Raw genomic sequence first — 24,518 nt, 5'->3', positions numbered from 1 at the left:
TCCCCGTGCGCTGCTGTACGTCAGTCTCGCGCCCAGATTGAAGTGTCACTTTAATCTCGCTAAACGCGGGCTTTGAAGCGGCAAGGGGCGGGGAGCGCATTCCAGGCGGGGGAGCGGACTCTTTGAAGTAGGTGCACGCGCCAGTGGGCTGAAGCGCTTCCTAAAAGTGGATTGCATGGCGGCACGATGCACGTGATTGTGCGCGTGCTAGCCATGCAATCCACTTTTGGGAGCACTTTGAAATGCCCCTTTACTAGAGTCTCGCATTGCAATTGCTATCGCAATAGCTAGGCGAGACCTAATAAAGGACATCTCCCAATGAACGGCACGGCCATTGGCAGCCATCTTATAATGCATAAGGGTCCTTTACTTATACATATCTATCAAAAACTAAAAGCATAATCAAATACCTTTTGTATGAAACAGTTTAAGAGTTGCACCACTACGGGCTAAAATTGATTTTTGTACGTAAAACTTCAACACAATTGTCCATGAAATAGTTCGAATTTAGAACAATGTTTGAACAATGTTTCAAAATGTGTCATGCTTAAATGTACAAGTGTATATTTCTATTACACTGAATTTCATTTTTTTTGGTCGAAGATCCTATAAAATTGACCGAAAATCAACAATGCCTTTCGCTATAAGATGGCTGTGACATATACAAGTCTCGCTCTATCTGTAGCACCTCTTGACAAAACCTGTTACCGCCTCTTCCCTAGCGTCTGTTGCTTCACCGCGCCTATTGCGTATGGTAGCGTCATGACGTACGCGTGGCGATGCACGTTGAGCGCGAGGCAGCCCTGGTGCTCTGCGGAGCCGCTGCCCTTCTGAAATTCTGCCAACGGCCCGTTGATCTCTGCGCGATTTCAGACACGTCCGAGTTGGACACTGTGTAGGTAAGAACTCGGGGGGCAGCTATCGTGACCTCGGCGGTTTCACAGGTTGACAGGGAGAGGGCGTCAGGGGCCCGGGTAACGCACGGAAGATGGCGGCCGAAGCGATAAAATGGCGACCGAAGTACCCGGTAGAAAAACTGAAGGTGTGGCTGGTCAGGTGAGATGTTGAAGCTGACTGATCATTACTTCGGAGGAAGGACTTTGATTGCCCCGGTACGTCGAGCGAGCGAGGCACTCACTCCGATGTGGCTGCTTTCTGGAGGTGCCTGAGGCTCGTTGGAGACGCGTCCGTGGACCGTCGCGGTGGGGGGGTTGGGTGGGGTGGCTTATCGCTCGTCTGCCTCTGTGACGTACCAATGACCCGCGGGACTCCATGGAGACCGGGCTCTGGAAGTAAACAGGCCGATGGGCCCGAAGCCGAGGTAGGGTTGAGGCGTGACAGCTGTATGGAGCGCTGGCGGCTGAAATCGCTTGGTAACGACAGGTGAGGGGATCGCTTTCGGTTGGGTTAGTGGTTAATAGATGTTGAAGTTAGAGACCCCAATGGTCGTGGATTTTTGCTGCCAGTGAAAACTTGTATGTGGTCCAAGGAAATAATCTGGTTGGACTTGTCACGTGTACTTAAGGACGTCAGATCATTGTCCTTCTGTCGAGACTGGCGAAATTGTAGGATTGTGTTGTAGGAAGATGGAGGCAATATGATTTGTGTAGTTAATCCGATGGGCTGTGTAGGATTGGTGGTGGGGGGTGGATTCTGGTGCGGTCCGCCGAAGAAGGAATATGGGATGCATGTTGTGTGGTCTGTTAAGAGGACACTTGGCTGGGCCTGTTCGGAGAGGAGGTGACCATGGAGGATCGGGTATAGTCTTTCGTAGGTGGTGATCCGGTAGTATCTTTTGTCAGTGCAGGGGTGGAGTGTTGGTAATCTGTTTTAGGGGTGGACTGGTGGGGTCTGTTGAAGGATCTGGCGGGGTCTGATAGAAGAGGGTGCATCTGCAGGAGTTTGAAGGGGTAGATGATGGACCTGGTGGGTCTTTTGTGATGTTTGAAGGGGGGGAGGTCTATGTAGTGGTGTTTTGTGGAGGAGTATTTTTTTAATTTTATTTCATAAGTTTTATATAGCTCTAACGATACCCGGGGGTATCAGAGCGCTTTACATACATAGGTGCATTACGTAGCATGATATAGGGATGTATAAAAATATAAACCAAACATTATAATTAGGCATACATTGTACAGCAAGACATAAGGGTGCACGAGGATATAGGCAACACATTATAATTAGGCATACAGTGAAGGATGGGGGGACGCTCACGAGATTGAGACATTCCAAACTATCTATATATATATATATACACACACACACACACATGTTCAGTAGACCTAACTGGTCTGTCGTTTTGAACCGTGTCTTGATAAAATATTAACCTCTTCATCCAGCTTTCCATGCTGAACTCACACATATTAAAATGTAATGCCCCGTCCCTAACACTGTTATGTTTAAATTTAGAAAGACATTTTTTTTAGTACTTGGAGCGGTCCAAATTGACTTTATTTTTAAGGATTTTTGTACTAGATTCTTTATTGGTTTCCTTTTTTGATATTAAACTGATCTTGCCTGTGTTAACTAACTGGAATGTCACTTCTTATGCCTTTTTAAAATTGATACACCATTGTAAAATTAATAACGAGTCAAGTACAAAAACCTGAAAAATTGTAAATTTCTCCTGATGTTAAGACATCACACTTCCTTAATGAGAAACGTGTGTGTTTGTTATTTTAAATATTTATATAGCGCTTACTACCGCAGACAAGGCGTAGAGTCGCTTTTCTACGAGTAGCACGCTAATCCTGAATCCAATAAGGATTAGAGGTGAACTAGTATGGTGAAATTGATTTGCGTGGTGGACATGCGAGTCTGTTCGTTGCTTTGAAAAGGATAGTCGATGGAAGGATCTTGTAAATGTTTATTAGTAGATGAAGCAGTAGGAGGTTTGGGGTGAGTAAAAGAGATGGGGAAATAGTCTCTACAAGTGGATTAAGTAGAAAGATGAGGTATCCGATGAGCATAAGCGGGATACACAAGTGAAGGGTCTGCTTGGAAGATCTGAATAGTAAGAGGTTTAAGATGATACACGGATGGGTAGAAGAGAGAAGGGTTATTTTGGGTATCATAGTAGAATGGGTGTGGGATGAGTTGGAGTGGAGAGATATATTTAGTGTTGCAGGGTGTCCTTGCATCTAGCTCACTCTTTTTACCCCCTCTTACCCTGGAGTCAAAGCAGTGCTTTCTGATGTAGTTGTATAATGGTTAATTAAGTTGAGTGTAAGTTTTTTATTTTTTTTATTTTAAATTCATTGCTCTCAAAATTTGAGCCATTTATTTTGGGAAATTGAACTTACACACACCTGGCTTTGCAAATGTCGTTTTTTTTTGCCATGTCTTCCAGTCATTTCCATATCTTCTATAAAGTGATCTTTTTCCCCGCTGTCGTTCTTCTTTTCAGTAATGTTAATCTGTGTAGGAGAGTGGTCTGGCCTTTGTTGTTTGAGGGAACATATGATAGTTTTCTCCTTTAGCAGTGTGAAATCATTAAGTTTCTTTAGTGAGTTAATGGACACAATAAAACTAAGCAACTTAATTTGCAGATATCACCATGGTGTTATTCGAGTGGCTTGTTCCCTCAGGGTGAACTGATGTCCCAAGTCCTTGATGTTGATTGATACATAAAACCAGGATGTTGTGGTCCTGGTCGGTGGTAGATGTAAACATCTTTTTATGGTCAAAATTTGCTCAAATAACCCAGGTTTTAATGAACCTATTACACTTTGCAGGGAGTCTTTAAAAAAGATTTTGCTATCTCAGTCAGATTTATTTAATCTATATTAAGATTCCACCATTGGAATCCTTATTCTTTAGGCTTCAGATCTCACTTGAGATCTGAATTCAAGGAGATTGTGTACTTTCTTGAAGCAGAGTAGACACAACATTATCTAGTATATTTGTTTTATAGTGTTGTATCGCTTGTCAATGAGGCAAAATAGTTTGCTGTAACCATCTTGGAGGAATTAACATCCTGGGCATCTGGCAAGTCTATTACCTTGCTAAATCAGTGGTTTCTGTAAACAGATGGAAACTACAGCCAACATCCTGGCCCTTTCCTGTCTGATATTTGCAGCAAAAGGGCATTGTTACCCATACCTTTGTTTTATTGGTTACCGGTCTGCTTGTGACTGTTTGCAGAGGCAAACTGGATTAATTTGGTCAACTGGAATATTCCATCTGACCTCCTGAAGCAACTGGTCCTGTTGCATAGACACGTGGGTACAGGTTAAGGTGTGCGGCTGGGAGTCTCCTTACAGCATATTCCAACTACCAAAGGGGTGAAGCAGGGGTGTGTTCTTGTCACTGACCTGTTTAACTTCTTCCTGACATCAAGAATGGATAGCTGCAACTCTCACGCCCTGAAGCTGGGTGGAATTGTTCTCTCTAATCTCCTCTATTCTGATGGTTTGGTGCTTGTTAGAAATGGGTCTCTAGTTGGCAAGGGTTTTCAGCTTTGTCCAAGTATGGACCCTTCCTTCTAGTCAGGATAAGGGAGTTACACTCCTAAACTAACCCCTGCTCACCCTCTTGGTTGCGTGGCACGAGCAGTCAGGCTTATATTAGCGGCAGTGGGTAAAGCATTTGCACATAACCAACAGTAACACAGTGAAAGCACTACAAAAGGACACCACACCAGTTTAGAAAAATATACAATATTTTTATATACTCAAACAAGACCAAAAGGATAAAAATCCACAAAACAGTACTAAGTAATTTTCATTCATCAAAATAGACTTAAAATATGGTTAGTGGGGCTATCACTGCGTAGTGAAATACAAATCCAAACTGTTCAGCCAGACCGCAGGCCAGCTACGGCGTCGGGAAGACCCGCAAAACAGTACCTTTTAGAAATGGAGGACGTTCGTGACCACTCTGAGCCCCGAAAGGCAGGTGTTGGTTCTGGAGGTTGGTGCAGGAGTTGGCGGGCCTTTAAAGTCACAATTGTTGCAGATCGAACTCCTTGCGGTTGGAGTCTTGGCTGCCTTGTGAAATGCAGCATGCAATTCTCTCAGGTCGTGGTGCAGACAGCGGCTCGGTTGTGGTCGTCCAGCGACATCTGCGAGGCCAGGGCTGCGGTGCGAAGTGATACGGTGCTGGCATTCAAGGTGCAAGCAGCGTCGTCGTTGCCTAAGCGCTGCCTGAACTGGAGTCAATGGTGTTGGTAGACCAAGGATGCGGGATTAGGGCGGTGCGGCGGTGTCCTTGAACCACGGTGCAAGAAGCGGCATCAATGACTGCGTAGGGCGGTATCTGGGATACCAGGACGAAGGCGTGAAGCGAGGTGCCCACAGGTCACGCCGCAAGCAGCGGCTAGGTGGTGTCGTCAGTGAGACCAGGGTTGCGGGGGTGCCCTCGGGATACAGTGAGCAGCAGCGCCATAGACCGCGTCAGGTTGCTTTTCTTCTGTTAAAGCACAAAACACACAGCCTCCAGCGCTTATGGCAGAAGTCTTTGCTTTTCCTGAGACTTCTTGAACAGGGACAAGCTCTACCTCCACCCCTTGGAGAAACTCGCAAAAAGAAAGTTGCAGAAAGTCCAGTCCTTTCACTGCCCAAGACAGAAGCAGCCACTGCATGCCAATACAACACAGCAGGATAGTCTCGCCTCACATCTTCTCCAGCTTTTCTTCCTGGAAGTTTTCTTGGTTCCAAAAGAAGTCTAAAATGTTGGGGTCTGGGCCCCAATATTGATACCCCAAATTACTTTGTCCTCTCAGGCACAGATTGTCTGTGCTTAGTCCAAACAAGTTCTGCCCCCTCTGTCCCGATTTCCTGTCAGGGGGTGAAGACGGCATTGTGGAAGGCAGACCAGGCCCATTCAAGTGCAATGCAATCCCCTCCCTCTACTCTAAATGCAGCCCAGCCCTGATCCATCATACTCGGGAGCCACGTCACATCCCCAGTCTCTCACTCCCAAAGCGAGACAGTCCACATCCTAGCAGAGGGACACAGGATGGCTAAGCAAGAAAACCACTACTTTCTGAAAGTGGCATTGTCAAACACAGAATGTAAAAATCACCTTTACTAAAATATGCATCTTTAGATTCTGAGTTCAGGCATACTAAACTTTAGTTTCCTATCTGGTCCCTATGAGAAGTTATATTTATAAGATGTTATACATTTACTCCCATGCCTTCCTATGGGCCAGATAGCCTTTCAATAGTGAAAAACAAAGTCAGCAGTATTTTATTATCTGGATGTGCCGCACACATCAGGGCATATCCTACCTTTCACGTACACTGCACCCTGCCTACATTAGGGGTGACTAATATGTAAGAAAAGTGAAGAGTAGGGCCTGGCAAGTGGGTGCACTTGCCAAGTCGACATGGCAGTTACAAACTGCGCGCAGACACTGCGGTGGCAGGTCTGAGTTAACTTTGAAGGGCTGCTTGTGAGGGTGGCACAACCAGTGCTGCTAGCCCACTAGCAGCAGTTGTTTACCGGCGCTGGGCACACACACTGCACTGTACTAGGGACTGACTAGTAAATCAAATGACCAATCATGGAAGCACCAATACATAACACCAATTGACAACAGGAGCACTTCAACACTGAACAGCAGTAAGAAAGTGAGCAGAGACACTAAACCAGCAAAAAACAGAGTCCAAACCGGGAGGTCAGGAAGCAAAAAGACAGGGGAAACACGCCAAAAGATGCCAAGTCTAACTGTGCTAATAAGTCACACCCCGGTCAGACTACAGTACCACCTTATGCCTGCCTATGTGGCAGAAAATGGACTCTAGGTTAACGTAGAGAAAACAAAACCATGCCAGTAAAAAACATGAAAAGAAGAGAACCAGGATGATATTTGGCTAACCAATGTCTGGAGTCAGTAACGGAATCTAAATATATAGGGGTCTTCACAGACCAAACAGATCATTTAAATCACAAAGAATGCCTGAGTATGTATGAGAGCCCAGTCCTACTCCCATCCCCTACTCCGGGTAATACAAGCAAAACTCATAAACAATAACTTATGGGAGTAAGCCATTCTGGGGATGAGATGCACCCACTGCAGGTTTGTTTTTGCAAAACTACTATGCAGAAATACTACAACCTTACTTCCATGTGGGGTGTTCAGCAGCGCAGTTGAGAAAAATATTTAAGATGATGTTCAGGCATACTACCTTTTTTGCTACACCAACTGCCCCAGAAACGCAATCCAGCTAGGACTTGCTGCTGCTCCTGCAGAATGGGGAGAGAAGATATGCTGTATATAATATGTATCTGCAAGGAGTTAATGAACGAGCAAAGAACAATGCAACAACCACTCTTTAATAAAAGAAGAATCTGAACAAGCCGGCAGGTAGTACTGGCATGCTACGCTCCTAGGGATCTCAACCAAATTGCTGTTTTGTGAGGATTTTCAGCAAGGTAGAAAGGAAATTAGCAGTGGCAACTCACTGTGGCAATCCAGATGCGCAATTAAGAACCTGCTGAACACGTGCATAAATGGAAGCCTGACTATGTCAGCCTGCACACAGGGAACTGCAGAAAAGGGCCACTAGTAAAGCTCCGAATTAAAAAACATGGAAAATCTAGAGTGGCCAAATAAGATTGTTCATCCGGACTGATAGTATGCACAGGTTGATTATTTTTTCCATATGTGCTAGATGTACTTGAAGAGGCCTAAATTGGACCATACATGTGAATTAAAAATACGAATGGCTGGTACTATTGCAAATTGGACAGGTGGTCCTATACTGAAATGCAAATAACTGGCAAGACAGGTAGCTGAGTTTGGATTTGTCTTTTAATACTTTGCTCTTCTGCACACTGGATATCCTAAGCCATGCAGTAATCCTTAGTGTTCTTTTAGAAATACCCTATTTGTATATATTTTTTGTATTGTGGAAATGGTTTTAGAATACTAGAATTTTAATATGGTTTTAATAATAAAGGTTTTAATTAACTGTGCAAAAAAACTTTAAACGTGTCTTGTACAAGGGTATTTTTGTCTAACTCGTATTGCATGGACAGCAGTTTCGTCACGCACTGTTCTGACGAGTGCTTCCTTGGGTAAAATTGCATCATTAGAGTTGCAATAAGTCTGCAGCCTTATTTAAAATGTGGGGCTGGAGGGCATACTATCTAGCTTCCCTGCTGTAGGTAGTCGGCTGTCCTTTGCAAAGATTACCTTTTGATAATCATTCTTGGATGGCATGGTACGAACCTGTATCGTACCGCGGGGGGTGGCAGTTGTAAATTCATCTCTTCCTACACTGTTAACCAAAAAGGGCCCCCTGTTGCAATTATTTTTACTATCTGAGGACAGTTAGTCATTGTTTTAAGTAGTGAATGATTATGTAGCGCACCACTTAAACAGGGGCATTTAAGACGTACTATTAGACCGATATGCTTTTCTTTTTGATGTCAAATTAGCCTACTTAAGTGAATCTGCATTACTCTTAAAAGCCCCTTTTGCTTTTCAGCCAACCAACACTGAGAACACCCCACCCCCCCCCCCCCCCCCCCCCTTTACTAACTAAGCCCTACCCTCTGTGTTGCTACAGTGTGCACTCAGGTAAACTTGTTGAAGCCCATTGGCACAACAAAAGAGACCGGATACATTCTGGATCCGTAGATGGTAGATCAAGCTTGTTAAAAAAAAAAAAAAAGCACGCAGAAAGCTTGCCATAGAAAATTGGGGGAGGAATATTCTTTGGAGGAGTGTTGTCACGTCACTATAGCAGACCTGTCGTTGCAGTCATTTTGTATGTTTTGGTTGCATAATGAGGTGTGATTTTGCAAGTCAACCTCTATCTAGATCTTAGACCATAGAGATCACAAGTTCTCGTACCTGATGAGGGTCTCCCGTGGTTTGGAAGTAAAGCATGCTTCACTTACCAGCCTGTCCACTTTTTCTGATGACTAGACTAGGAACCCCATAATCTGACCTGGTCATCAAGACTGCAAGGTGACTCCACTGGTTCGTTCTTTCCACATTGAAAGCAGTTAAATTGTATAGAAGAAGCTTTAGCTAGGTAGTAGAGAATGCCTACAAGATAATCATATATTTTCTATTTCTTCTTCATATCGGAAATGTTGTCGCCTCGCAAAACAGGATGATGCTGCCTAATTTTTTTTATAGAGCTTTGATTCACGGTGTCATTAGTTGCGATAGTGTTACAAAAGTACATAGTTACATTTCTGGCTTTTTAACAGTCTGCAAACACCTTTGCTACAATGCGACTCCTGCTTGTAACTGCATATTTACGTTCATTTGTGGTGTTCCGTACTAATAGTTTTGTGCATTTCTCCACCCTATTTTTTTCATTGCTTTACCGAGAGACAACTGTAACTGTCTACACAGGCATAGACAATAAAAAACACAAGCATTTGCAATGTGAATCGGTCTTGCATTTATTAATCTCGTAAATGCGAGACCTATTGCATTGCAAATGCTTGTTTGTAAAAGCGCCCATGCAGTGCCTTCACTTTCATGGCGGCTGCACCCATTACCTGAGACACAGCTCGTCTACGCAAAGGAGCACGGCCGCTATTCAAGTGGAAGTGTGGCATAGGGTAGATACATTTTTAAAAAATAAATAGTAAAAAAAAAAAACGACTGCGCTCCATGCGGCAAATAAACCAGAGACGGCTGCCACTGTAGGAGCGTGGCGTGCGAAAAAGAAAAAAAATAACGCTGGTGGGAGAGCATGTCCTGCCTGCAAAAGCAGGCAGGAGAAAATGTTTTAAGCAAATAGTGCTCGCAGGCTGCATGCTGTAATTAAAGGCTACGGAGTAACAACTCTTGTAACAGCGGATGTTGGCCTCATGGGAGGTTACAAAATGACACTGGTAATAAGGAGGGACTACTAAGTGTATTGAACAATGAAAAGCCACAGTTGCCAAAGGTCAATGACGCAAGTCAATAAAAAAATGTGGGCGGACCTTCCATACCTGAATATAGCGCGCATGCGCTGCCCAACCAAAACAATTTCCATACATGTCGCATTTGATCAGCCTACTTCATCGATTGGTTTACTCAGCTGTCATTCACATTTGGATCTGCCCACCATAGCATATACAGTATGAGGCGACGTGTCGATCCACTGCTTTTTTTATCCCCTCCATTCTTTATACTTTTTTTTAGGTCAGTCTTGTGTTTTGACTGTTTATGGGGTAAAGTAGATTACAGCCAGTAATGCCTTTTCTTTGCATCAGTAAAAATCATATTCTTGTGCAGGCGGGAAATTTACCCCATACAAGGTCAGAAGTAAAACTTCTTCCAGTGTTTGAGTGATGGGAAAATGGACATAGTTACTGCTCAACAGATTTTCGCATGAGCAAATCTACACATGCAAACTTGCTCGTTCTAAGCCCCGGTTCAAAAATATTTCCTGAGTATCATTTCTTGACCTCTATATATTCTTGTGATTTCATGAAAGCCGTAAATCTGCACTGATGCAAGGGCATATACCATAGGTGCACTTTTGTGACTTTCTTTAAGAATTAGGCCCCTGTTTAGGTCTGGCGTTATCCAAGATGCTTTGTTTTTATTAAAATTCTCTTATCTACCGGCTGGCTTCACTGTGAGTGACCGCATTCTGTTCTTTCACAAGGAGCGTTTCCGCATGCAAAGTAGTTTTGTTCAGTGCCTGGAACTACTTTTTAGGTCTCGCCTGACCCAGCGCATGCGCTGGTCTGGCAAGACATTTTGTGAGGGCTCAAAAAAGCGCTACCAGGCCAGCCTAGAGCTACAGTGCATGTGCGCGCGTCGCGCTTTACCGCGATTACTTTCACGGCCGCTTTGATGTCTAATCGCAATCACTTTCGCGGCCGCTTTGATGTTCTCCGTGAGGCTTCAATAGATTGCAGCAGTTAAAACAAGCATTGGCATAGTTAATAGGTCTCGCTTTTGGGACCTTATAAGTGTTTAGTTATGCAACTGTTCCACGGCTAAACACTTATAAGGTCCCAAAGGCAAGACCTATTGGCTATACCAATGCGTGTTTGTTGTTGTGGCTTTTGCCTATGTTTATTATAAGGGTCCAGAAGCTCCCACAACAATAAAGTTGTACAAAAACCATGTCAAACAAGACACACATTGCTAAAACCTAAAGGCTGACCACCAGTGTCATACCGGTTAGTCTTTGCCGGTGCTTTTTTTATTGACTGGTTGCACCGATTTATCATTGAGTATTTTTTTAAAATACTGGCATGCATTAACACATTTTACTAAATGATGCCTCAAGGAAATAGTACCAAAAGTTTCACAGTAGTTTGGCAAAATGTTTTTTTCCAAGTGGCGTTCTTTTTAATGAACATTTTATTTTGAAAGCAAAGAACCCTTAATCTTGCTTTTGCATCTAATCAGAGAGCATCCTAGAAGCATTATTTTCATGGCTTCATATTGTTCGACTTTGCAAACGTGTGCACACATTTTTATACTGGAACCAATGTCAGTGTTGCAATCTGAACATACGTTTCCTTCGAGCGCTCACCATGATAAAGGTTTTGTATTAATGAACCATAACTGCAAGTTTGAAAAGCATTAATATATGGACACAACTATGATCTTAACTGCAGATAATGCCCTTTCCTGATCCTTAATGTGGGACTGTAATCCGGCAGCCAAAGGGTTTGTGCTGAGGGGCTGGGCCTACTTGCCTCAGGGCCAAAATAAACATGAAAACTTGTTGTCATTTACCCCAAACATTATGTCCTGTGTGGTGAGCTATAGGACTTCGACACCTCTGGTTAGAAAAAGTGGATACGTTAAGTCCATGTTTTATACATCCTAACTATGAAACTGGAGGCGTGTACCATTGTTGGAAACCTATAAAAGTGTAGTGTATATATAGATTGTGTACTTGATCACTGATTGTATCCACAGCGCCCAACAAATTCTAAAAGAATGACACAATATAATTTCATATTATTGTAATAAAAGAAATCACACGTTGACGACATATGGGGCACTGTCACTGGTTTACTGTCCTGCCACCTACCCTCACTGTGTTTCATGGGTGCCCTTTGCCTGCGTTTTGTAGTTACTTTTCAAGCTGAAGCTTGTCATGGAAGTGATGGTGCACTCTGCTGAAAAAGGGGTGATTAAGGTGGTTGGTAGGCTTTTGAAAATTCTTTTCAGCGTATGTTTTTTTTTTTTTTTGTCTAATACATGTGCCTAACCACCATACATCACCACAATTTTAATGACTTCGAACGGCGATCTGATTGGGATTAATGTGGAGAGACAGTAAGATGTTTGGGTGGTTGCACAAGACCTCCTTTAATGTAGCATGTTTAAACAGTCTCACGGGTAGCAATTAGCTGATTCTCGCTCTTCCTTCTGGCAGATTTGTTATAGAATTGCATGATGTGTGATGAATTGGACATTCTGAACAGAGAGCTTGACAGATTATTGCACAGCAACATCGCAGAAGGAAAGCCTTTAAAAAATGAATCTGAACAGCCACCAGCCTCTGATACCTGGGACCTGAGCATTATTTCAGGCAGTGAAGTCCAGTGCCAAATAGTGCAGGTACATACTTTTATTGTGTTAAGTTCTAGGGATTTTTAACATGGCTTCAGATATTGTAACATTTAATAGGTGATGGCTTCATAAATGCATCTTTGTGTGTGTTCATGTAACGCAGGCTAGTGTGACCTTAATCCTGCAACATTTTGCCTTTCGTTCAGCTGTGAAAGTATGTTTGACTCTTCAAAAATTTGAGTCACTTCTAGTTTTGCTTGATCCAATAGATTTGAAAAGACTTAAGACTGATTTTTTAAAAGATATTTTAAGTTCAGAATGCTTTTATTGCATTGTTCTCTGCTTCGGAGTTCGTGTTAGGATGTACCTACTAAGGACCAACTATATTCTATCTGTAACAAGAAGTGTGCTTAAAAGTAAGAGGGTTCATGAAGACCTTGGTTTCCTCAGTCTTTTAGTCTACCCAGCATTGAGTTCCACCTTAAAATCTTGTACTACTGCTGTGCCACAGGAATGACCTGGAAGCAAATTTTAGTCTTGTGTAACAGATCTGTTGTGCTGCATTGACCAATCTAACACACATCAATACCGTATGTCTACTTTGTTGGGTGACATTTTTTCGATGCAAAAGATAATGCAATTGTTTTAAATTCGAAAAATGGTCTTTGAGACCTCAAAGAACAAACTTTCTGAAAAAACTTAACAAAAAAGTGTACTAAACATTCACGTTGAGATAAGTAATGGCATTTTTTTGGGGTCTCATTCCGAATGTCCACAAACAATTATGCCTCCCTTTTTACCAGTCCCCACTACGAGACCGCACAAGACCTATTGTGAGCTTACATTGTGCTTTAAAGCCCACCAATTGCTTACCATTGGTTGGCTCTGTTATTACTCGTTAGTTTCTTTATCATTGCCATGTAAGGGATTGCCGCCCTCTTCTGTTTGTCCCTCCCATGAAGTGAAGTCTCTTTACTTGTGTCCTTTCTCTGCTTACTTTTCAGGAACTAGGTATTCTTTTGGGGTAAACACTCCATGAGTGTGTGTGTTTCCAGATGTCTCTGTAATGTACTTGTGACCGCCCTACTCTGTTGCCCTCTTGCCATTGTGCTTCTCCAGTGGTCCTTCTGTGTTGCGCTTGCCCCTGTGTGCTTGGCTCAGTCGAGTGCTGTTTCCCCCTTCAGAATTAAAATGTGATGTTGCATTAGCTTTAAAAACACGAAACTACTTGGACAGTAGAAGAAGGAAAACACATTTTCCATTGTGCACAAAACGAACTATACCCATGGTTTCATAGTTGTGATTGACCTAAGCCTTCCCCAGCAGACATCTCTCCTTTTGTGACAAGACAGGGCACTCTCCAATTTCGTGGGCGGAGGGCTTTTAAAATGGATGAATCATTTTCTGGGATCCATGCAGAGTATTTGGCTGCACTCAAATCTGAAAATGGCATTCTCATTATAGAAGCAAATGTGGCCATTGAAAAATGGCCTGGAAATGAGCTTCTGAAGCATTCTGTGACCTCATCCTTTTGCAATTCCTTCTCTGTTAACGTGTCCTATTTTGCCCTGCAGTGGAGGACTTAAAACCTCCTAGCACCTTTTAATTCATCAATTGTAAATCGTGCTAGAGGAGTGTTTCAGATGCTACTATGTGTGGTTTGCCATGACATAATGGTCTCTTCCCTCTCTCATATATACTGGACATCCATGGCCCCTCAAATGAGCATGTTTCTTGCTGTTCTATTAGTACTTCTACCTCTCTTATGGATGTATTAAATTAAACAAATGTCTTTAAACGCTGCAGCTTTTGGCTTTTTTTGTACAGCGATTTTTCTGTAGATCAACCCCTATATAAAATGACTGATGTATTACAAAGACATACTGCATGGGTCTCGGGGGAATAAATGCAGCACAAGTTTGGTGTCTTCGGTCTGCCCATTTTATAGCTTGCTACTGCCACGTTATTGGTGATTAAGATTATTATGGTTCTCTTGGGTACCACTTAAAGTAATTTATGTTCTTGGCTTCGGTGACCGTCAGCGTCGTCTTATGTGTTCTTATCCTTTCCCATAAATGATGCCAGTAGCTTTGTCTTCTCATTCTCCAGCCTCCTTTTGCTTAGTGACTGTGATCTGGGGGAATACATCATGCATTGGTCATCCGCATGCAGATCTGCACTGTTGACCTGCCTACATGGGTTTTCAATGTCTCTGTGGCTTCGTGTCTTCCTTCAACCCTAACACCTTCTATTTTTTTAGATCTTGATTTTGACATCCCAACTGTCACCGACCTCCTGTTTCTAATAAACATATTTTCTGTCTGCCACTTTCAAACATTATTTTCTCAGTTAGCCTTTTTCACCATCCCTTGATACTGCTGGCTTTTCGGGTGTATCTTTCCACCTAAAATGGAGTGCAGGAGGGACTATTTTACAACAGTATCCTCTATTGGTTCCGCAATGGTCATTTCCTTTCTTTCCCTCCCTCAATCTCTTAATTTCTCCTACCTGCCACCATGTTTTCTTCGTGACCCTTTCCCCATGTGATCCCTGATTTCCGTGGCACCACTCTTACCTATGCCTAGAAAAGAAAGGTAGATATGTAAGGCTCCTTTTCAAAAGTCTCCCTTTTTTGTCCCTTTTTAGGTCTCTCGTGACCCAGTGCTTGCACTGTTCTGGCGAGACTGAAAGTAAGGGCTTCAAAAAATCTACCGCCGGCCACAGCTTGCAGTGCATGTGCGCGGGCGCGCGCTTGAGCAGATGCGCCATATTGCACGATTACTGATGTGCGTTCACCACTCGCGCACATGCGCTGCAAGCTGTGGCCAGCGGTAGTATTTTTCCCCGCGATCACTTCGCGGTTAACTTCTTGTTTTAGGACGTTCAGATTTCAGTACTTATCTCCCACTAGGGGGAGGCCCTGCTCCTTCCTTCTCTTCTTGCTGTCTGTGGTGGCTCGCGATTTCTTTGCACAAATGGTCCGAGACAGTTGTGAATAAGCTTTGTCTAGCTGTGAAAATATCTCCACTTGCTGTTTCCAGCGGTCCAGTGGAGAAATGCAAGCTGCAGTAGCATTTTCCCCCCGTGATCACTTCGCGGTTAACTTTCTTGTTTAACCCGTTCCCCGCTCATGACGGAACCACTCCGTCATGAGCCACGGGTGCGCTGTGCCCATGACGGAGTGGTTCCGTCATGCTGCGGGCGTTGGCGGCCGCTCCTCCCACGCGGCGCTAATTCCCCGCCTGTGCGGGCGATTAGCGCAGTGGGTGGAGTCATGACTGAACCACGCCGTCATGAGCACAGCTCGCCCGTGACTCATGACGGCGTGGTATTCTGCCATGAGCACAGCAGCGCCGTCAACCCCCCCCCCCCCCCAACCGCTGCGGCGGAATTCGCACTGCAGCGAAGGGGTTAAGTGTATGCTCATTTGTGTTGCTGAAAGCAAAAAAGAAAAATGCAGGTTTTAGTCATGCTGCCACAGTCCGCTTAATGAGCCCTGTGTGAAAAATATTATGTTGAGCCTAATTTGAAGCAACTAATACACAGGACTAATTATATCACTCAAAGGAGGAAGGTCTCCACCTCCATCATAGGCATTCGTGGCTTAAAAACATGTAAGCTAAAAATCTGTGTTTAGCACAATGTGCCGCCCGACTTGTATTTTGCTATTCCTGTCAATACGTCCAGATATGATAAAACGAGTCACATCATACCTACAAGTCAGGACTATTGGCTTTGTCAATGGTTGCTAGTTGCATAAGATAAATAAGCAGCAACTATGGCTTGTACATAATATTGGAAAAAACTTCCCCTTTAAGCCCGGGTGACACCACGACAATTTTGCTGCTCCTGAGTTTCAAAAATGTTAAGGGAAATCTAGAGACAAAATGACTCAGAAGGATTTCCCCTCTTCTACAACGCTCACCACGCGCACATGATATGCCTGCTGTCACGTCCGGGGGAAAAAACAACTATTGGCATAGCCAATAGGTCTCGCTTTTGGAACCTTATAAGTATTTAGTTATGCAGCACCATATCCTTGGTGAAACAATATCAACTGTTGCATGGCTAAACACTTATAAGGTCCCAAAAGCAAGACCTATTGGCTATGCCAATGCTTGTTGTCATTCGATTGTGTGACATTCCATGATTTCTGTGGCATAGAAACTAATTGTCTTCATGTGCTACTTAGTTCCACCTTAAGGGAGAGGGCAAGAAAACACATTCACTGCAGGAAGCAGCATTGAAAAAGCCAGTAGGTCTTACCTTTGACGTATTGATAAAAAATACGATGATTCTGCACGCATGAGACGAGTCTCGAAAAATCATAAAAATATTACCAGAGCTGCAGGTCTAGTGTCTTGAATAACCTACTTGACCTAACTAATGCTCTTGACCCCTAAACTGGTATCACAGTGTGTGATACTAGGCATACATTTATCAGTTGACTTTTTTTTTCTTCATTATCACATGAACACCTTGAAATAGGAGTTCAGCATTTCTGCTGCCCATATACTTTTTTAACTAGACAACTTTTTCTCCATCTTTTTAAGAATGTAGGCCACTTATAGGATACATGTGACCCCCCTGATTTGCCTCTTAGTAATAGCACTGTCACCCGGAAAGGGGCAGGAATATTTCCCAATTCATGTTTAAAAACTAATTTACAATAAATGTTAACTGAAGCATGATGAGGTAGAGCATTGTCATTTACGGACAGCACATTTTGCATTGAAATGGGCCTATACCTTCCCACGGACATGCAGTTTTATTGATTACTAGATACGGTGCAAATGATGTGTGGACATTAGATTTCAGTGAATATTTATCATTTGTACAGTGTTTTGATCTTTGATCCTATTAAATCCTTTGTTTCCATCACACTTGAAAATGACGAAAGTGCTTTTCCATTTTCTGATATTTTTAAAAAATTCTTGAGCAGTTCATCTCTAAGCTATTTGAATGTTATGTGCCTTTCATTTCACACTTGCTGTACCCTAGCGTGATTGTCAGGGACTTGACAAAATTATCTACCTAGATTGAAAAGCAAACTCCAATCGCTGGGGTAAGGAGACATAAGCTGACAATTGATCTGTCTTTGAACGCCCAGCTAATGTGACACGATAAAACAAGATTTGCAAGCATGTCTTACAGGAGCTCGCCCAGTTAAAAATCTGACTAGCCATTTTGAGTAGGCGAGTAGATTTTTCAGGGCAGGGGTGTGGAACTTTCCAAATCTAGTTGTCCAAGGGACAAAATGCCACTGAGATCTACATGTCCTGTAAAATCCACTTGTCCCACCTACCCCCGTTCCACATCAAACCCAAGGGCTCCGGCTGACAGAGAAACATTTACAACAGCGTTGGAAGGAGATAGGAACTGATAAAGCTGAAATATGCCAGGGGCTCACTTCACATCTGGCAACACTGGTACTAATAAACTCCTTGAGTCTGTATGTGCACCTTGTGAAAGAGAAAAATGCACTGCAGCTACTCAAAGTGACTTTAACCAGAGGATTATAAGTAATGATGCTGACCCACTTCCCCATTGCTGTATGCTGTAGTGGGTGGAAGCAAAATGGGAATGACACTACAACAGACCAATGGGTGAATAGGTGGCAGAAAGCCCCATTAAGTAATATTATACATATTATTTTAGTAAAATCAAAAGGTCTTGGCTAAAGCCAGACCTAAAAGTGATGACTAAAGCCAGACCTAAAAGTGATGACGCAATCGCATGTCACACCACTTACACATGCATGCTTGATGATCATGTATATTATTAGTACATTGAGGTAGCTATTGTGTTCTATGGAAAACAACGTTCACTTTTCGAAATAAATATATTTTTCACCCACATTCAGATCTGGGTCTGAAGTCCTGCCATGGCGTTTTGGGTCTGAGCAAACAATGAGAATGGTGCAATTTACGCATTGTGCCTCTGTTCCAGACTGACAGGACACTCCTCAAGACATAATCATCATAGTGAGTCCCGCAAATCTAATGCCACCTTTGCGCCTCCCTCTATGGTACCTAAGTTCTTATCCAGTAATGCCAGTGTCCTTTTACAATTTTTTGCAAGCCTGGCAGTTCAAGAATGATAAATTGCAGTGCTGACGCTGAGGCGCCGCCGCAGCTTAAAAAAATGTGCACAATGGGCCAAATTAAGCTTGAAAAATAGAGGCACTGGCCAATTGAGTATTTTCTCGCACAAATGGGAAAAATATCACCCATTTGTGAGGGAAATTGCCCAATCTGGCTTCTCTGTCACACGTCTGGTGTTAAAGGGAGTTTTGAATCTGCTCTTCCCACCAATGGAAAGGTGCGCAGTAGTCACTGCTCCAATAGCAGCGATGAGGTCGATGGGAGCCTGCGCTTCCTACAGCCACAAGGGTGTATCTCAGTACACACGGTCCGTCGCAGCAGTTCTATTCTATTCAGAGCGATCTGCTCGAAAAAATAACATTTTGAACACTCTAGCAATGCTTTAAAAAAATATTTTAATCACTGTTGAGAAGATTACTTACAAGAGGCGCGATTTACAGAGACACTCACACTGTCCACGATTCTCAGAAGCTCCACAGAAACAAAGGCCCTGAAAATGGACATTACCAGATATTAAAGGATTTAAAAAATAAAAGCATTCCAACCCTCTTAAAAGACCATGCACAGGATGGGAAAGTTAAAACCTCTCCCCTTCCAGTAACATCTGATAGCGACTTTGACACTTCACAAATAAGTGATTTCCCACCCCTCACTCAGCTGCATCCGCCGTGCGGTAACCACGCCACCAATACATTGCGGCAACCTTCACATCGGCATTTTTCACTCCGTGCGCCATTGCAACGCGAGTGCGTTGCGGCTCATTGGCAAGTATGATACATCTCCAACGTTAACATAGGACGTTGTAACATCGGACGTCATAACATCGCTTCCCTGCCCTCCTGCGCCCCCTCCCCTTAACCCTGACGGCAATTCTTTTATTTCTATTCCCCTTTTTTTCCATTTTTTTTGGCTGTGTATTTATTCCCACAAAATACGTACATTTCAAACCATACGTAATGTACTAATTCACTGTCACCCATGGCTGTGTATTTATTCCCACAAAATACGTACATTTCAAACCATATGTAATGTACTAATTTACCGTCACCCTTGTAAAAACGTATGGGTGGGATATAAAAGGTGTCAGCCAGCGTGCCTCCTGCCATTTCCCCCTCACTTTTGCAGCTGGCCAGACGTGAGCCCTACGTTCCTTGCGAATCGGTAAGTTGTATCGAAAAAGAAACAGCAAAGTTGGGAGCTTCCTTTAATAATAAGAATCGTTTGTTTGCCAAATGTACACTCTTTGCAACATTAATCAATTGTGTAATGTATATTTGTCGGTGTGTTTACGCAGTTATGGGCTGAAAGTTAATAGCTCACCAACGGATGTCTCTTTTGAAAGCATTAATCTGCAGATCTGTTCCCATCCTATGCACTCTGTAATCGACTTCGTACATGTTCTTTGCAGCAGGCATATTAACCCTCTGCACTAACTTCACCGAGGTCACAACCTCAACTATACAAAACACGGATCTCTTTCCAGGATGGTAATTCATCACACGAGTTTTCTACACATTTCTGTGAGGCCTGGTAATTGCCGGCGGAAAGAAACGCTGCAGCAGGTGCTTCGAAAGCTTTTAGTGCTGGCTCCGCCGTGTGCGACAATGTTTTTTTGCCCATAAGCCAAAGGAGTGAAAGTGTAGGAGTCACATGTCACCCATACTGGTAGGCAGTAGTTTAAGAGTGCTTGGTGTGGAGAAGCACAAACGCAGTGTCGAAAAAGAAACAGCAAAGTTGGGAGCTTCCTTTAATAATAAGAATCGTTTTTTCGCCAAATGTACCCTCTTTGCAACATTAATCAATTTTGTAATGTATATTTGTCGGTGTGTTTATGCAGTTCTGGGCTGAAAGTTAATAGTTCACTATTCTATATTAGGACTTTAAGTTATAAATTGCAAGTCACCAACGGATGTCTCTTTTGAAAGCATTAATCTGCAGATCTGTTTCCATCTGCGGTATGAAGGCTCCGGACCCGCGATGTTAACCCGCGTTGCGATGGCAGCGCGTGAATCTGAATTCGTTGTAATGGGTGTTTCCCCCATGAAGCGGTGGTAGCGCAGCGCGCCTGCTTGCGATACGCTTTTTTGACGTCCTCATCTGAGGCGCCGAGGCGGGCCAGGCCTAGGCTTTTGTACTAATTAATCTAACCACGCACGGTTGCTAAAAATATAAATAAAAGAAAATCGCAGCACCTCCGTCACAATATCACACAATTAAAGCGGGCAAAATGCTTATTTTACCCTGAATGCTTATTGCAAGCCTCGTGGCGGCCACGGACTACTGCTTGCAGAGGCTGAGTGACGTTTCACTCCCCCAGCCAATCACTGGCTAGAGCCCAGTCATGGGCTGCTAGCCAATCAGATGCCGCCAAAGGCTCTCTGCAAGCTTCGGATTGGCTGTGAGCCCCAGAGTGCCCACAGCCTGTTGTTTTAACGTGATTAAAACGTGATTAATGTCTACATGTCCGTCGGACATAAATAGACAATAAATCTTCTTGTCCGTCAATATAAACAACATGGTTCGGGCGTCGGGCGATATTATTCCCCCACCCCTGCAGGGCCTTTGAGTGTTATGTGGCCACTTCATTCAGTAGGTGTGCACAAATGCATGGTATACATTCAAGCATCTACTGTATGACATGACCTCCAATTTTTATTCAAGGAAGCGGAAGCCCCTTACGGAAGAAAAAAAATACTTTTGCATAATTATGTTTGAGAAAGTAGTGTGTGGCCTGGAAGCAAATGTAAGCTGTCGGTCTATTAAAAAAAAATGTGAATGGGCGCCGGAGCAATAGACAATTAGGTGAGTCGATATTTAATAAAAATAAAAGGCCTGCTTGAGGAGATAGGAGCAACACCGCGTATTATCCCACAGAAAAAGCAGTATACGAGAGAAAGCAAGGAGGTATTGGAAGCAACAGTAAGCAGGGGTAAGCAGTACATGATATGAGAGAGCTGGAGAACACATGCGCACACTTGCATTGCTTCTAGAGAAAGCTAGTTCCCCAAGTCTGAGCAGTGAAACTGCACAAATTGTCCGGTTAAAAGGCAGTTGAAGATATTCTGCTACGGGGAGGAACCGATGCAAGAATAAAAATGCAAGCCAACTAAGTATGCAGCAGATGAGTTACAAGAAATACAACCAATGGTATGCAGTGGGTGGGCTCCTAGCCAACTGTAATTTTTTTTGTCTGGCCCACAAGAGGGTCTCAGTTTGGTAAGCAATATCGAACACGTTGCTCCTTGAATTTCAACATGTTGAATTTCAACATAGGAAGGATACAAGTCATTTATTCAAAAGGATGTCTAGGGGAGTGACAAATAGTAGAAGTAGAAGGAAGGCCCATTAAATAAGAACCCAAATGAGATTGACAAGAATGGTACGCAGAAGCCTATCACACACCCAATTCAAAGTTTTATTATTGCTTGCAATGGGCCTTCAAAATGCAGGGTGGAATAACCAAATAGGTTCAGGGAAGAGACATTTGAGGAACTTTGATTACAAGGTTCTGAGGCTCCAAATAGGATGCTATTAAAGAAAAAAAAATGGAGAACAAATGCCATGTTTGGATCAATCCATCAGGGTTGGTAAATCGCAACTACTCACCCACGAGGGTCTCAAGGTGTTGAGTGCTGGGGTCATCCGAAGAGACAGGTCTTGAGGTCCTTCCTTAACTGGAGCTGTGTGGGGGCTTGCCGGTGTTGGAGGTGATTCCAGGCAGGTAGTAGAAGGACTTTCCTCCCGTTCTGGTCTTGTAAGTGCGTGGAACAGTGACCAGAGAGAGGTCAGCTGAACAGATGTAGGAGTGTGGTGAATAGAAGTTTTACAATTTAATGTCACACATATAAGATACTAACAAGATACTTCTGAGGTCCTGACTAAAGCCAACTAGCCCGTTGAGGCATTGGTGTGATAGCTGAAGTACGATGACCTAATGATAAAAAGAATACTAATTTCTTCAGTGCGTCCTGACCTGTTGCAGTGTGTGGCACTACTCGCGCAGCGACAGCCCTTTTGTATGGGATTTTGAAAGCTGACCACATGCTCGTGCGTGTGATCAGGCTTTCGCCGGCAGGCATTTGCTTTCGCGTGCTTAAAAAAAAAAAAGGCACGCGGTTGGGCAAAGGCGGGCGCATGTCCTGCCTTTGCAATGCCCATTCCCGACCGTGTCGACCACACGCAGCAGCGCGCGTTTGCCTCGCTGCCGCACTCCCCCCGCTCCTCTGTGGTGCGTGCGCACCACTGGTTTTCAGATTAGCTTCATTGCTGATCTTTGGCATCCTGGCATTTTAAGAGCTCAATTGATGAGAACCCAATACAGATTTGGAATGCCAGACAACCGTTTGTGGTGTCGAGAGGTGTGCGAAAAGCGAGAGTATTATTCAAAAAGCCTCAAGAGGGAAATATACGCAGCACATAAGTGCTTTGGTAAACCTGTCATTCATTACTGAAGTGAACTGAGTGACTTACTTCCTCTGCAGTGCGTGCACAGAACACTAGAGAGCAGCAGGCAGAGACCAGAGAGGTGGGAGGCTTGTGCACGTTTGCTTCCCTTGCTGTTTCCATGGTAATCTGCTCAGTGTGTGTAAAGCTAGCGTATAGCCCCGGAAGGGGAGAAAATGTGGTCTCAGGTGAAGCTTATCTATAAATAAATATGCTCTGAAAAATGTCTTGTTGCTCTCCGCGAATATATTGAAATGACACAGTAGCAACCTATTCGAATCACGTTGCCTGTTCTCAGGAGATCCCGTCTATATATACATTATTGGAGACGAGGCACGGCTTGCTCACAAACTAAAGTGTTTATAAGGGGCTCATTCCCACCTGTAGGCCCGACAACAAAATATGTAACGTTTGTTATGAGATCATGTTCATTGAGCTTTTTTAAATTTCACTTGCAAGTATTCAGACTTGTATATATACCATAGATTACAGTGAATTTGCTTCAATTTTGTTCACATTCACAAACATTTGCAATACAATAGGTCTCGCAGTTACGACAGTTTCAGCTATTGGCATTGTAAAGAACAATGACTTTTATATTTGTTTTTAAAACAAATAAAAGGCATTATTAATTGCAATGTCAATAGCTCAAACTCACGTAAATGCGAGACCTATTGCATTGCAAATGCTGGTTTTAAGTCAGTCAGGGCGCCCTTTGAGAATAAAATTAGCCCTCAGGACACCATAGACTTGTAAATCTAGGATCTCACCCAATAGCCAAAGTTCTCCAATGGCAATAAAGGTTGAGCTAGTTCAGATACACTAGGTATCTGGCAGAGAAATCTTGATGAATTATTTTGGGGGGTACAGAGAGAGATGCCAACGCATGGTAGGGGTTTCTTCCTGTATGTTTTTGCAAGGTTAGATGTTCAGGAAGGTGAGTAAACCCTGTATCACTACGACCTCTCTTTTGGAATGTATTAAAATAAGTCTTCAACAGCAGCTAGATAAAAGCTGTCTGTAGTGGAGCCCTAATGTAGTTATCTGCAATGACCTGACATAAAACAAAATCTGAAGTATTTCAACCTCTTTCTGTTACATGTTTGTGTGAGCATTCACTTGCGTTTTTAACTTGTTAAACGTTCTTCTCAGTTAGTGATTCTTCAAATAAATGCTTTAAATCTTGCCCTTAGTACTCTCCAAACTCCACATAGGAGGGTGGATGTCATCTGGCAAGCCATAATACCTAATAAAGTTTCGATTATTTTCGACGTCAACCAGCAAAGGGTTTCTCATTTCCTCTTAGCTGAGAATATGCAAATGTCCATTTTTTTTTTCTCCAGAGTTTTATATAGCGCGAACTTGACCCGAATCGGGTATCGGAGTGCTTTACATAGCACCAGTTGCATTACATGAGGATACATTCATTTTTAGAGGCATGGTGAGATTAAGTGATTTGCCCAGAATCACAGAATGTTCAGCGTTATTGCCGAGTCTCAAACCCAGTTCCCCAGATTCGAGGTTGAT

General features: G+C 43.3%; 1 protein-coding gene across 7 annotated transcripts in view; it reads left to right on the top strand.

Annotated features, from left to right (window-relative positions):
- The first annotated feature begins 744 nt into the window (after positions 1-744).
- The window catches only part of DIDO1 (death inducer-obliterator 1), a 294,842-nt gene continuing 271,068 nt past the window's right edge, over positions 745-24,518 (top strand). The window contains exons 1-2 of one of the 7 annotated variants that reach the window (XM_085619730.1): positions 760-899; positions 12,308-12,492. In XM_085619730.1, the coding sequence (XP_085475856.1) occupies positions 12,325-12,492 (168 nt within the window). In that variant the 5' untranslated portion in view covers positions 760-899; positions 12,308-12,324. Of the gene's footprint in view, positions 900-1,365; positions 1,384-12,307; positions 12,493-24,518 lie in introns of those variants that run through there. The other 6 variants (XM_085619732.1, XM_085619731.1, XM_085619733.1 and 3 more) reach the window with 6 other exon arrangements.

This window comes from Triturus cristatus, chromosome 7 (genome assembly GCF_964204655.1).
Source record: "Triturus cristatus chromosome 7, aTriCri1.1, whole genome shotgun sequence".
Classification (NCBI taxonomy): Eukaryota; Metazoa; Chordata; class Amphibia; order Caudata; family Salamandridae; genus Triturus; species Triturus cristatus.
The sequence above is the reverse complement of the archived record's forward strand: the minus strand, read 5'-3'. Positions and strand labels throughout refer to the sequence as shown.